Genomic DNA, 15,717 nt, shown 5'->3' on the forward strand with positions numbered 1-15,717 from the left:
TGTGCCCACTTTGAAATAAATAAAACATATAGCTGCACCCTAAAAAGAGTTAACGGTGGGGTAGGTAAGAATGGAGAAACCGGCTCGATTGCGCTAGAATTTGAAAATACACAATCGGAAAAAATCTGCCTCTACCTTCAGATTTCCTTACAGAGCTCCTCCTCCAACACACACGAACGCGCACATGACCAATGAGGGCACGAGATAAGTTTGTGCACGGATGGAAGGCTGACAGGCAGGTAGGCCATCCAGTTATTTTAGCCGGGCCGGAACACATCTGGTGGTACTCCTAACTTGGAAGTTTACTGACATTTACATACCTTGTTTACCTGGCTCAAGTGGTGGCTCTGGGGTTGTTGTGTGAGCCACCACTTATTTTTTAAGAAAATGTTTTCTTATGTCCATCTTCAAAAACTCTGAGTCCGACTGACAGTTTATTTTAAAAATTGTCACAGCTCACAGGATAGGTACATGTGAGCCAATAAGACAATGTTTATTTCCATTCAACTCTCTGGTTGGTCTGGTGTCTTGCCTCTGTTGCATTCACTGAACACGGGAAATTACATTCATGCCGTCCTCTCTTGTGTCATGATGAGGTTCAGGTAAAGCACGGTTAATGTATTTTATTATTGACTCAATAATATAATACATGACTTTGAGAGTAGGAAATCTAGGCATATTAACACAATTAATTAAACACACTTATCACGGCGACGGTGTACTGAGATTTTTATTTTTATTTTTTGGCTAGGGGGCCCCTTAGTGGCTGCGGGGCCCTAAGCGGCCGCTTATGTCGCTTAATGGGTCGGGCCGGCTGTGACTCTGTCCACGCAGAATTAAATCCTGTGTTCCTCCGGTACTTTTCTTTGATTTATCCATAGTTCGCTCATGGAGGAAAAGGCGCTGGCGCGGGACCGTAGCAGGATGTGACGCATATTGTAGTTGACCTAATTAAAACCTTTTTTTTTTATGTGTCACAGTATCAACTCAAAATACAAGACACGAAACATTTTCAACCGTGCAACAAAATATAAATAGTTCTACAAATACTTTTGTTTTATTTCCTTCTTATTTTTGTCTAAACCCTAAACTCAAGGGAGCCAGAGCAGAGGGCTAAAAGGGCCGCATGCGGATGGCCGCGGGTTGCCGACCCCTGGGTGTTACATTTTGTACAGAGCTATAAGCATCTAAGATGTTTTCTGTACATTGTTTTTTGAACATCATAATGTCTATCAGTGTGTATTTAATCTATTATTTAATTTATTTTTTAATTGCTAAATGTAATCTTTATGCACAGCTCAGATTACGTATCGACTGCAAAATAATAGCCTATGATCACTCTTAATTCCATATCTACTCACAAAAAAAAATGGCCTTATTCCAAAATTGACCTACAAAAGAGAATATATTAGCACACAAACACACATATTACAAGCACTGCAAAGAAAGCTAGTGGCAAAGGAAAGTTTCATCACAAGTTACTGATCGAATTATACCGATAATAGTGGTTGTTGGCTTTAGTAATAAGAGAAAACTGATTAAGATTCAGATTCAGAAACCGGTTTATTGCCAAGAAGGTTAACACATAAGTAGGAATTTGTCTTGTTGATTTGGTGCATACACACATACAAATAAAACTGAAATGTAAACACTGATAACAAAACAAAACATTAAAAGAACAGTAAACAGCACTTGAGAGAACCTAAATCTCAAAGTAACTACAAACTAAAGCCATGATCCGTTCTGCATGGTACTGTATCGAAACTGTGTTCCCAAAAGGGAGGGGGCAGTGTGACATGTCAAACTGGTTATTAATCAGTTCATTCCTATGTTAATGCTCATGCAATTCTTATCGAACTACCTTTCCCACAATGCCTCACTCTGAGTGCACGTGTCAACGCTGCCCGCAAACCGGACTGAACGTCACATTCCTGCATTCCCTTTTTCCTCAGTCCCCAGGACGTCGGAGTAATAGCGACCACTAGATAGCTAATCCTCTTCCCCACTTTTCTTTGTGGTAAAACACACCCATGACACGGCGAATTTGATCTCAGGAGGTGATCCCGGGTTCACCAGGAGTCAGAGTCTCTCTTCGGGTGAGGAATGATCTCTTTATAAGCCGCTGGAGGTGTCTGTCGGTTGCTATAACTGTGGTAACCAGAGATAACAGTTTTATAAGATGTGCTGCATTAGCTAAGAGTGGCCTGGTTATGGTATGGCCCCAACTGGCAGACCTGTTGATACAGCACAGTTGACGTATAGTGCTTTTAATAAGTAATGTGTGGCCTGCTGTTTACTCTTGTACTCAATAGCTAGCTAACGTGTAGCAACCGGCTGGTTAGCTGCATAGCTTGCGTCACCATTGTTACCGGTTAAACGCGGGCGGACACGCCAGGGTTTGGAGGAGCCTACAGATGTTTCTTTGTTGCTGTGAAAGCGACAATAAGGGTGCAGTGACTTATCATAAACATCCTGTCAACATGCAACACTTTGGCTAACGTGTGCATACCGTGCTAGCATACCAGACAGCATGGGCGTGGTTATAGTAGTGCACATTAATAAACACAACCCTAGGTACTGATGTTCTCGGTTCGGTCTGTTCTTGGGGTCACCTTTGCAACCAGTTTGCTATCAATACCGATATACTTGCAGGACAGAAATGACATGCATATCCATTCAAATAGTTAGAAGTCAGTGTGTCTGGAAAGCAGCTGAGCTTGCTGCAGATCAGCAGCCCGGGTCTCAGCTGTTGACTGTAATAACAAAGAGAGGGGTCACAGCTGCTAGTCTAGTCTGTGGCAGGAGAGGAAAGTACTCATTTACCTTGTAACGAAAACTGAAGCAAGTACACAAAGGGATTAGATGATGTGTTAAGTTTGGATAATGTTAAATTAATTAATTAAATTAAGCACCAGATGGGACAAACCAGAACTAAGTTGAATATGTGCTGAAATCATCTTCTCATTTTCACTTAAAAACCAATACAGCTGTATGTGTAAATCTTTACTCACATTTTGAAATTGAACAAACTGTAAAGTCTCAGTCTATCCTGTAGGAGTCTTGAAACTTCAGTTTGCTCATAACATTCCTGAGATGCCTGCTGTTCACATGCTGATTGGATCCGAGTGACTTTAGTGAGCTAAAGGAATGTCTGCATGCTACCACAAGTCACACAAGTGAGACCCTCCTGACTTGAAGGCGACAGGATTTGTAAGACTTTGATGCATAAAACAATGGCAACATTTGCATGATTTATGCCCATTTTACACAAACAGCTTTGTTACTGTGTAGATAGGGTTACAGAATAATGACATGTATCTGAACCTGCTGAGAGGAAAATGTGTTCCTTTTTGAATGAATTATATCTTCTCAGCGTATTATCTCTGACTAACTTATCCATTGCATGTCTCAGCTAGAGGCATATGCTAGTGAATATGTCAGCTAAGTAGTAAGTCCGGTTCAGCCAGTGTCTGTATTAGTTGTAAGTGACATTTAAGTGACTTGACTTAGTGCCTGTTATCTGAAGTTTAGCCAGACTGATCAACTAATTTCTCAATTTTTTATACATGTATAGCTAACCAAAACATATTTATATGAATTGAAAATGAGTATTTATAATGTTATCATAACCCTATATTGACATTATATGGGTGAAGAGACATATAGTTGTCCAAATTTGCAATACGGAGATTGACATCCTTGTGATAAAATAAAACAGTGCTTGAATGTAGCCTTGCAGGACATGTTACTGTAAGTATATAAGTGTATATATGGAAATAATACACAAGTATGCATCTTGTGAGGCAGCTCTTGACCTGCTATATATACTGTAAGTCGATTTGACTTTAAGATGTTCTAGTTCTCATTCAAGTTCACATGAAACACTGCATTCATCCTGACTTTGATGAATTGTATAGATGCTTTCGAGGCTGCACAATAATAATGATGTAATCTTTGCCTCGATTGAATAGGTTTTGATCTGAACCTTGTAATTACACGTTGTTGGTGCTTGATGTTTGCCTGATGACTGAACAAAGATGGCATGAGGGTCCTCTCTTATTAATCTGATCTAATCTATGCTCTTGGGTAGGGCTGCTCAAATAATCGTATTTTAATCGCAATTACGATAATGGCTTGCAACGATTACGAAAACAACATAATCGAAATAAAACGATAATTTTTTTATTATTGTTATTACTTTTTTTTGGGGGGGGGTTTTCAGTTGAATTATACTTAAAGTTCAGGGTAATCAACTGTTAAAAACATACTGTTCAAAAATTTTTCTCCAATAAATGGATGTTTTCAAAGTAAATGGATAATCGTTTTTAATAATCGTGATATCAATTATTGACCCAAATAATCGAGATTATGATTTTTGCCATAATCGAGCAGCCCTACTCTTAGGCTCTCTCTGGTGTTTGATCAATAACGGCAAGCCTTATCATTTAACCTTACATTTTAAGGACCTTACCCGATTACATCGCTGCAACTGTTCATTTCACTATTGAAAGTTAAATATTGACATATAAATACAACGACTATAATGAATAACTGAGCATTGTTGATGTTTAAACTCAGCCTGAAATAACATTTATATTAAATAAGACCATGTTAGCAGAGTAAGTGCAGTGTCATCATCACCCCGATGATCCACATTCCCAGCACGTATATGACTGATGCATTGATGTGATGAACTCTGCCCTCAGTAATGTTGGCAATTAATGATGCCAGGGTTTCATGTGAGTACGTTCGAATAACTGCCTCAAACATGAGAGTTACTAACACTAAGACACAACGTAGTCGATTTTATTGCTGCGACACAATCCCAGGTACATGCATGCAGTGTTTTTAAAGCATGTGGAGGAGGAGCGCACACAGCAGCGTCTTATGGAGAGAGTGACAGGAGCCTGCTGTAAAGTGGGGCACCCTGACTCAGCCTGCGTAGCCCAAATCTAGCTCATTTCAGTGGGAACTGCTGCTCATTACTTTCCCTGAAGTGTATGGATGAGTGAGTGGGAAGACACAATGACAAGAGGGAGGTCACATGGTTCATGATTGAGAAAAACACTAAGAGAGGGAGAGAGGTGGCTTAAAGCTGAGAGCAGAAGGCCTTTGGCTTAGTGCCTATGTGCAAATGACTGACCTTTTATTTAGAAAATAAGCAATATGTGCCGAACTGTTGTCAGTCTTTCTATGGCCAACCTTTTGTACCTTTGTTGCCTCTCTTTTCAGCTTTGAGGCCTCAGAACTTCTATTTAAATTCCATACATTTTGTCGAGCCTTTGAGCTGAATCACACTCACTCACTTGTTTGCCAGGCCTCTGCATTTGTGTGTATGTCGACCCGTACAGAAAAGCATTGTTGGGCTACAGTCCTACAGTACTGCACATGCCCAATGCCCTCCGGGCCTGTAGACTTTCATTATCACTGGCCCCACCATTGTAACCATTGGCCCAAGAGCATTCGTCCAAAAAATCTACTCTAATAATGAAGAGAATGAACAAATTTGTTGCAATAGTCATTTATGCACAAACTACATTACTACTTGTACTACAGCATTTTAATAATCAGTTATTCCTAATTTTCCTCAATTGTTCATATTTTTGGTTTATTAAAATTATGATATTGTGGTCATTGTTAAAGAAAAAAAGGATGGTGACATTTCTGCTGTGAGTATTATTATGTTTATAATACACTTTCTGCCTTCCTGTCATTAGGAGGTAGAAATGAAATGGTTATGTAATAGATTAGAACCTTCATTCTCCTAAACTTCTAGGATATTTCCCTATAGAGAACCGCAGTGACGCGTCCTAAAACCCGGAAGTAAACTCCTTCCGGTTCCTTCGACAAATATGCAATGCAATTTCTCAATAGGATTTTGGAAAATAGCTGGAAATAAGGTCTGTGGTTGACACACATTTAAGAGACGGATCACGTTTTGTTCAGCCGGATAATATCCACATGTCTACCCTACTTTTATAATTTTCTAATCATAAATGTAGTCGCCAGAAGCAAAATGCTAACGTTATGCTATAAACGAACTACAACAGGGTGCAACAGTGCTTCAACGTCATGCCGACTTAAGATCCATATTCAAACATACAGATTCAAAATTGTAGAAGTTGAAGCTTTTGTTTTAACAGTTTGCAAGAGCGCAGGTACTTGCTTTCAAGCAGAACAGGGCAAACAAACTTAGCGGGAGTGTTTACGTCTTCGGTGTAATGACGTAAACCAGCCTCGACAACTTCTGTCGTCCTATTCAGCCACATGTTAACAACCATCGTTTTTCAGACACGTAAACTCTTCAGAAATCACCAGTGGGTCACTGCTGATGTATTTAATGTCGTGGAACAAAACGTGATCTGTCTCTTCAATTTGTGTCAACCACAGACCTTATTTCCAGATATTTTCCAAAATCCTATGGAGAAATTGCATTGCTTTTTGTCGAAGGAACCGGAAGTGGTAAAAATGCTAACTTACTTCCGGGTTTTAGGACGCGTCACTGCAGTTCTCTATAGCGAGTATACCTTTAAGTTTTCTACTCTTCACTTACTTGTCAACATAGGTCGGCATTGATGTACAGAGCAGACATAAGACCTTGTTTATATTGGCATCATATTGAAGCCAACTCCATCGATCAAGCCACTGTAGCTGAAACTCTCTCTCCCTCTTCTTCTCATACTCCCTGTCACTCTCCTTTAACTCCTCCGGTGACTTTCTTTTATTTGAAGATTGTTTATTGCCCGGTGCTTGGCCGGTTCCCGCTGGTATTAAAAACATTTTGGCGAATGGTTAGGTGGCGCGAAAGTATTTAGTGAAGGCTCTGCAGCAACCAGCTGTTTGCTTTTCATCCAACCATGGCAACCGCCTCACGAAACGCTACGTTGTAGCGTTAAGAAACAAAACTATTTAACAAAATTGCTTGCGAAAAATACCAATACCAAAGGACAATGTCATTTTATGTCTTACTGTTTTATTCTTTTATTTTTTTTAAACCAATATTTGTAATGGCCCGAGCGGGCAAGTGGAAAGTACGTTATGCTGGCCCGGGGGGTCTAAATAGTGCTTCCGGGCCAGCGGGCCATTTATAATGTCTAGCCCTGCATTAGGTCACTACGGGGGCATAAGGGGACAATGGGGCTATTGTTTTAGGTATAGCCATACCCATATATCCCCCCTCTTTGGCATATGCAAGCTATCTTCTACTGGACTGTTTTTCTAGATTCAGGTGCTTTCAGCTCCAACTGTATGAGTAAATAGATTTTCTCACAGCAACATGTTACAATACAGGAGGTGGGAAATGTTGACCCAAACCCCTATTCTTAATTTAAGTGTGGTTGTCAACCTTGTTCCTGTAACAACCTTCTGTAAGATGATCCATTTTTCACCCTATAGCTCAGCCAGTTTAGCATGTATTTCAGTTGCAACTAGCATGTGCACCACATGAGTCTCTACAGGCCTCTACGCTGCAGGGGAAGGTTTAAAACAGCATTTGATTTCCATGGTTGACCGCTGGTGTTGATGACGAAGAGAGTCTTTCGATAACCAGTCTGCGTCCATATCCATCTGGCCACATCAGTTCCACATTTTTATCAAGGAGCTTGTCCCAATCTTGCACGGGCTTTTCTCTCTGATAATGATGTACAACATTCTCAAGGGCACCATACAAAACATGATTCAATAACTGTATTTTTCACATATTCATTGCTCATAGATTATGTGCTGTGAAAAGCAGGGTAGCATAGTATTGAGGATGTGCTAAAAACTCGCTAACACTATGGAAAACCATGGAAATCTTTTATATACCTATGTTGTAATACAGATCTTATACATTATAAAAACGAAGACAGTTGGAAGAAAAAAATCACAATCGTACAGCATCTAATCTCACCTCCATGAAATAGAGTACTCCAAGTTATATTTAAACCCAAGTGTGAGTTTGTTAAGCCATCCAGTCGGTAGTAGACAAGATTAGACGATTTAGAGGATCTCGCTCCATGGGGTGAGAACTTTGATTCAGACTCCCACTGTGTAGACTGGGTCTCATGTTCTGCTTTGTTTGGGTTGTGTGGATTATTGTTCTTACTGTTGTGTAACATTATAAAAGGCTTCAAATCAGGCTGCTGCTTGTTTGACTTTGTTTATGGCACATGTTAGGTTTTACTATGCCACGGTGCAGCCAGTATGATTTGCTAACAGACTATTTATTGCTCTACTGTAGTGGTATTGTGCTTATGGAACCCATGGGAAAGTGTTTGACAAAGTTATTATGTTGCAGTTTATTGCAGAATATACTTCTTTATTGTTATGAAACTTCAGATTCTTCTTCTGATGTCTTACTTCAAAGTGTACATTTTTAAATGATGTGACCTTATTTCAGCGATTAAGGATCTATAATGTAAAGAACGACTAGAATAGAAATAATTAAGCAACGTAGGAAAAGGTCAATAACAAGTAAGTCTGAGAAAAGTCCTGCACATTGCTGTTGCTCGAACACATGATTATACATAGTCAACACTTCTCAGTCAGTGGGCAAAGACATGTATTCACCACCTTATGCCTTCTGAACTTTAGTTTCTTTCAAACAAAAGTGGAGAAAACTGCATTATTCAAAAGCTTTCCCTCCAATTTGTATGCACGCACCAGACTTTGTGTCACTGTCAAATGTTTTGGGACTTTGCCTAATATAACATGATAACACTTGTTTCTTTTGTTGCAAGTAATCAATCTACTCTCTGTCGTGATGTACGGTGATTAGCAGTTGTCTCTTCCTCCCAAACAAGGCAACAGTGTGCTGCCCGGTGCCATGCTGTGTCTGTCTGGACACTTCAGAATCAGTCTGGATGGTGCTGGGCTCCAGGCACAGTCTTCAGCTCGGTTGTATTTCATGTTGCTCTGCCTTTTCACAGCCACTCTTTCTCGGCTGGTCTGTAGTGTCAGTGACAGGTATCCTAGTACCTCGTTTTAGTGCACCATTCATTCGACATTTAATTTTCCTGGTTTTTAGACCTCTGAATCACTGCAAACGTCTCTGAATAGTTGAGTGGCTCAAATACACTCAGCTACCAGTTTTTTATGTGCACATACCTAAAACGAATGGAGTCTGATGCAACAGCCCTGCAATACATCCTACCTTCATGAAGTGAGTAATGTTCAGTCTCTGTTGAAACTGTTATAGAGAGGTGTTCACTCAAATGTATGGTCATTGTGACAGGTATAGTGCTGTTTAATTATACTGTGTTAAACAGTGATCCTGCCTGGTGTTGTTGCCTGAAGATATTTTGGAAGGGGCAGTTCTTTGAGAAGTGTTGCCGCGGTGGTGTGGCAGGTAGACCGTTGATGGAACAGCTGGTAGACTTGAGGGAGGGAGAACAAAAGGGTAGAGACAGGAAGGAGCAGAGGAGTAGTCAAGGATCTGATGAAATGTAGTTTCAGAAGAGGAAGGGGGAGGAGAGTGGGACCGACAAAAAAGGGTGGCGGGCACTCGCACTGTCCCATGTTACATGCTAGAATTCTAGAACCCACACGAAAAAGGTCACAGTGCAATCAGACATTCTCTTTGTCCGTCTGACTGACGCTTTTGGTCTTCCCACTCACCGAGCTTCAGCTAAAGCACCAACATTTACTGGTTCCGGCACCTAATTTTTGAATATTTGATGGTTTACTTGTTCTTCTTTAATATTAAATAAATATCTTTTGTCTGAACTATGGTCTGAACAAGGAATTTAGAAATTGTGATAGGGTGATAAAATAGTGATGAGAAGCGGGTTAGAGGCGTGATTACTGTATCCAACTCTACTTTCTTACTTTTCAAACTAATAATCTTCAGCCCCATCTGACGCTGTCTCAATTTACCTCACAGTAAGGACTTTATATAAAAATCTTTAACATATGCCGTAGTACCCCCGAAGATCTTTAAAAAGGTATTAATGTGTAAAAACTGAATGACATTATTTTAATTGATGGAGAAACTCATTCTCTCTTCTAGTTTGAGCCTGAAGGAAAAGGCTAAGCTGGTCATTGTTGCTGAAATGCCAACATTTTCTATGAATGCTTATGCTTTCCCTCATCATTTGCATCGGTATCTGGCAATGTGAGAGCCCATACCGGTGCTTCTTGTGTAAATGTGAGAGGCCCTGCGATGCTATTTGTGCTCCTGACCTTGCAGAATCAGTTTCTCCGTTTAGTCAAAGGGAAGCTTTCCCCTTAAGTGTTTTCTTTGCTAAATACAGTAGCCCTTTCTTTGCCTAGCTCGGATAAACTCCCTTTTCAGTCTTGTACCCCACAGGGAGGACGGTAGTTTGGGTTGTTCACTCTCACATGAGCATATTGTTCTCCTCCATCAGAAGAGCACTGACAAAGATTGAGAAAGATTAAGCCTAGTTTGAAAGCAAAGCAAATGTCACCACCACTTATTGAAAAGCAGATTTGGAGTGGTGTGCTATGAAACACAGCAGCATAGAAAGGACTTTGAATCCTGTCTATGATAAAGGTGCAGAACCAGTGTTTACTTTGGATGGATGATGGTGTTATCCGGGTCGACTATAAAGCATTTACAGCGCTTGTGATTTGTATTGTCCTGCTGCACTGATGGATCATAAACTATGATATACTCTACTCTGAAAGTATTGAAATGTTCAAATACAAAGGAATCATGTAAACCAGGATAAAATGATGGAGAACTCGATGAGAGTTGTACGAACAGACGGGTCAATAGCTCTTAGCTACAGCTTCCCCTCAGACCGTAACTCTATACTATGTCAAGGACAAGAGTAGGACATCTAACTGCCCCCTCCCCCCCGCCAGTATGCATCAGAGCTAGTGATGCAAAATGCAAGACTACTGGATGCTTCTACATTAAGTTCAACTGTGTTGTTGTTAGAACTTTTGGAATTGTAAAGTTAGATTATAATTCACTGCCACATTGTGTTTTTGAATGCCTCTACAACCTCGTATATATGTAAATTGGAGTGATCACATCATACAAGAGAGACTTCTTTTTTGAAGTGAGATCTGATGTTGTGTGTGGTTTTAGGGTTGCAAGTGATAGCAGGAATAAGAGATAAAAAGTGTTCCTGTAGTTAAGTGCCACATTTTCTTATGTTCTAAGATAATTTAAATGTTATGAAAGAGTGTATGAGTATATTTTAGTCTTAATAAAACTGTACACATAGCATGTTTTGTAGGGGAAGTGAGAGTGCATGTGTTTAGTCTACCCATACATAAGTTTGCACATTCATACAGTACAAATGTGTACCGTAACCGAAAAGGGTTATGCATCATGTTTGTTTTTATTTCTAGAGGATAACAAAGTCTTCAAGCAGCTGGTCCAAGCGCTGTTGCTTCTGTGCCCCTGCCACTCACTCAGTTACTCAAAGCCTGGTACAGATGGATTATGTTGATAATGTATAAATGATTCGTCTGAAACTACAGTTGGCCAGATTAGGACATGTTGACTCAGTTACATATAGTATAAGAGATTAAAGCATTAGTCCTAAATACATCAATTAAAGCAGCAGGGCGGGGATGAGGAGGGTTAGTCCCTGTCCTTGAGGAAGAGACTTTATCAGGATCCAGGCTTTTCCTCACTAGGGGTGCTGTCCTTTATCTGACCTAAAGTCTGATCCTCCAATGGGGCATGTCTCTCTTAGTAATACTATTAACTCAGACGTTGTAAACATGGTTTTTAGTCTTATCTGTACACAAAAATAAGTAAAATAGTTGTTTTTGTTTTGTTTAAATAGTTGGTGGGATTTTAGTATTTTCATTGTTGTTTTGTTTGATGCCATACTGACCAGTGCAGCAGTGGGTGAGTTAACATGTGATGAAAGAAGTATAGCACTACACTCAGTCAGGGAGGGTGTTAGAAAGCCCAGAACCAAAACAAAGTGTTCAAACTTTGTGCAACCGACACATGCACAGGGCTCCCCAGCGAGTCCCCAGGGCTCAGCAGATACTATGCTGCGTGCTCCAGGGCCATAAATCCTCTTTGTGTGGCTGGTGATCAAGCCATGATGTAAAGGAGCTTAGTGGCAATAGACAGACACAAGCATGGAGCTGCTCTCCTGTTGGCCGCGTGTCAGGTGATTACACCCACAACACACACGGGAGAGAGAGACGGCAGAGGAGAGGTGGAAAAACAAAGAGGGACATTGACATGGAGAGGTAAATGAATGGTGACAACAGAGAGTGTTTTCGACAGAGAACCAAGTAGAGACAAATCTGAGGTTTTCTGAGTGAAAACACAACCTGGGCCTCCTGCTGCCCCACACTGTTATTTGAAAGCAGGTGCTGCATATATGGATGTTTTCTGGCAGCAGTAAGGTTATGTACCGTCTTTGAGTGTTAGCATTTGAGAGGTAACATGGTGAAAGAAATGCCTATAGGTATTTTACAATTGTTTTTATTTTATCTATAAAATGTCAGAAAAAACACATTATTGGGCGATGTTTTTAAATAAAAGCAAAAGATCATCACATTTTCTGAAGATTTAACTAGAGAATCTGTCTCATATTTGCTTGAGAATTGATTGAAATTATCAATCTATTATCTAAATAAATGTATTTATGTCAATCTAAAAGTGGATTAATCGACTAATTAGCATTGGTACTCAACTGCTTTTTGCTGTCATCATTATTTTGGCAGCATGAGTAGATTATATTGCGTCACCCTTTGTCTTTTTTCTGAGCACTGGTGAGGTCACTGTAGCAACTGGGGGAGAGCTTATTCTGGGCATGTCTGTCTATACCAGGGGTGGGGAACCTTTGGCCTCCGGGCCGTATACGGACCGCGAGACCATTTGGTACGGCCTTCGAGGTCATTTATAAACACACTCAAAAAATTAAAGAAATCTAAACCGCAAAAGAATTAAACAAGCGAGGGCCTGTTTTTCCTGGCCACGGTCAGGGTCCTTGAACACAACACGAGCCTAACGTGTCATCACGTGGTATATGTCTCGTCTGACAGCGGTGCAGTGCTGACCGAGAGCACCAGAACGACACTCCGGCACTTCAGAAATGCCGTAGGCATACCCATAAGGAGCCGTACACATGCCGCAGTTTTTGCGTGGATGTGTCTTTAGTTGAAAGCCCAGTGGTGATCTGTTCATCTGTCATACTGATCCTACAGTCAATAACTTTGTTGTTATTAGCATCTGGTTAGCTAGCTATGCTAACGAATATAAGAAGCTTTTTCTACAACCAGTGAGGTAAAGGCACATCTTTATATGATCATTATAGTTATAGAAAAATAAGAGAATAAAGTAAACAGGTATACAATACTAATATGACAGTAAAAAAAAGTTGTTATTAATAAACAAGAATACAGTTTAAAAGGGGAGTGATTTGTAAAATATCCATAAAGAAAAATAAATCTGCTTACAGTTCTGTTTCATATGGATGTTAAGAGATGTATCCATAGATCTCCTAATGTTGCTCTAAAAGTGCACCAGATTGATGCTTTTAACTTCAACATTAAAAGAAAAAAAATCTTCTCAGGGGAGCATGCCCCCGGACCCCCCTAGAGGAGGTTAGGTGTCGTCCCCCCCACTCAAATCATGTTCACATGGTTAGGAAACTAAATACATTTGCACACATCTTGTGTCCATATCTTTCTGTTTTGGTGGTCATGCCACAACCGTGCACGTGAATGCATACATCATGGTAAGATATCTGGATTAAGGGGTTGCTTTTTCTTTGCACAGCATGAAAGAAAGGCGAAATGAATGGGCTGTGATTTTTAGTATTTTTAAGCAGAGGTCAATCATTTGTACGGCCCACGGAGGATGTTGTAAAAATGGAAATGGCCCTTGAGAGGAGAAAGGTTCCCCACCCCTGTTCTATACTGAGCTTTATGTCAGACACCATCATAACAAAGATGGACAGTCACATTTTGTTGGAACTGTTTGACTCTGAATGTGGCTGCCCGTGAATGTTTGGCTTTTCTTGCCATAAGCAGTGTCTGCAATGTATCTTCCTTGCTCTATGGCTTTTAGATTAAGCGGTGACGAGCTCATTCATGCAAGTATGAGGGCAAGCCTACTCTGGTTGTTGCTTATGAAGAAAGAACAAATACATTGTAGTACAAATGGGTTAAAAAGGATGGGGTGATTCTTGTGTGTCAGAAAATGCCATCAGACTGTTGATTTGAATGTGCACATCTATCCCACTCACCTGGGACTTGAACTCGCCTTATCTCTGTTCATTCATATCTTTTAATGTTCTTGTTATAAACACAGGCCAGCCTCACAGGAGATGAATGCACTACCTTGTAAACTCTTAGTCATGTAACTGTATTTTCTTCCTCCCTCCACAGGTCACTTTCCTCCTTCCCTCCCCCTGCTCCCCTAGCATCCGTCACAGCGCTGGTTGTCATGGAGAACTCTTCAGTGGCGTCAGCATCGTCGGAGGCTGGGAGCACACGCTCGCAGGAGATAGAGGAGCTGGAGCGCTTCATCGACAGCTATGTGCTGGAGTACCAGGTGCAGGGGCTTCTGGGAGACAAGGCGGATGGGGACTTGGACCTGGACAATGGTGGCAAGGTGCCACAGGTCAGAGTCTTATTATTTCACTGGATGACATGCAGAAAAAAATGTTCTTAGTACAGACTCTGGTGGTTTCTCAGATTTCTGTCATTCAAATATATTATTGTGGGGTACAGCCTGCATCAAAACAGCTGCCCCTAATGGCATTTACATTATTTCCTACACTAAAATGAACCCACTTTATTTAATAAAGCACCTTCTCCCCCCCCCATTTCTCTCCTCCAGTGGACAGATGACTGTAACAACAAGAAAGATGGCAGCTGGACGTCTTCACGGGGAAGAGGCTCAACCAAGCCAGTAAGTGTTTCTGCTGGGTTCCGCTTATTTCACAGCTTTGGAGGTGACCATTAATTATGCATTCAATAATCAGTCACAGTTTAGCTTTGCAAAGCATAGTCATTATCCCACTAAAGGGCTGTACCGGCCAAAATGCTTGGATCAGCTGTACCCTGCTGTCCATCACAAGGAGTGTAGTGAATGGGAAGAAGGACCTATCAATGTCCATCTCAAAAGATATATGGTTGGTCTTTATTTTAGACCAGACAATAATGAAGCAATAACACATGCTGCAGTATATTCATGAGTTCATAACTGTTGCATCATGAATCCCCTTTACTTTTTGAAGATGTATAAATATATTTAAAGTCTGACAGCACACAAAGCAAGACTCTAACTTTTACAGTGTAAATAAAGCTAAAACAATGGGGAGGGAATAAAGATGTTTTGAAATTAAAACACAAAGCTCTGACCTGTGTTTTAGTCACAACACAAACGACTTATTTAAAGGGGCCCTATTATGCAAAATCCACTTTTTCATGTATTTTATAATAAACATGTGGCCCCTCTGTGTAAAGAGATTCTGAAAGTTCAGCAAAAAAGATTTGCTTACTTTTTGTCCTGATCCATTTATATAAAAACCTGTCTGAAAATGAGCTGATCAGATGTTGGCCACTTTATGATGTCATAACGATGTTTTGGCTTGTGTAACCAGTAGCCCATAACCAACCAAGGTGACCCCCCCCCCCACCTTATCACCTGAATCTCCTCCTACAGGGTGTCCGCGGGGTCTTAAAAAGTATTAAACGTCATTTTCCAAGGTATTAAATGTTGTAGCTTGTTTTCAATAAGTATATAAATTGTCCAAAGTGGTTGTATTCTACAGTTTGCCTGAATGT

The 15,717-nt window shown here is 40.5% G+C and overlaps 1 protein-coding gene across 2 annotated transcripts in view; it reads left to right on the forward strand.

The window, feature by feature from the left end:
* Positions 1-1,875: 1,875 nt before the first annotated feature.
* The window catches only part of ctif (CBP80/20-dependent translation initiation factor), a 52,935-nt gene continuing 39,093 nt past the window's right edge, over positions 1,876-15,717 (forward strand). For both annotated transcript variants that reach the window (XM_079658362.1, XM_079658363.1), the window contains exons 1-3: positions 1,876-2,096; positions 14,314-14,548; positions 14,768-14,839. In XM_079658362.1, coding sequence (XP_079514488.1) covers positions 14,372-14,548; positions 14,768-14,839 — 249 coding nt within the window. In that variant the 5' untranslated portion in view covers positions 1,876-2,096; positions 14,314-14,371. The remainder of the gene's footprint in view (positions 2,097-14,313; positions 14,549-14,767; positions 14,840-15,717) is intronic.

Source organism: Notothenia rossii (assembly GCF_949606895.1).
Source record: "Notothenia rossii genome assembly, chromosome: 11".
Lineage (NCBI taxonomy): Eukaryota > Metazoa > Chordata > Actinopteri > Perciformes > Nototheniidae > Notothenia > Notothenia rossii.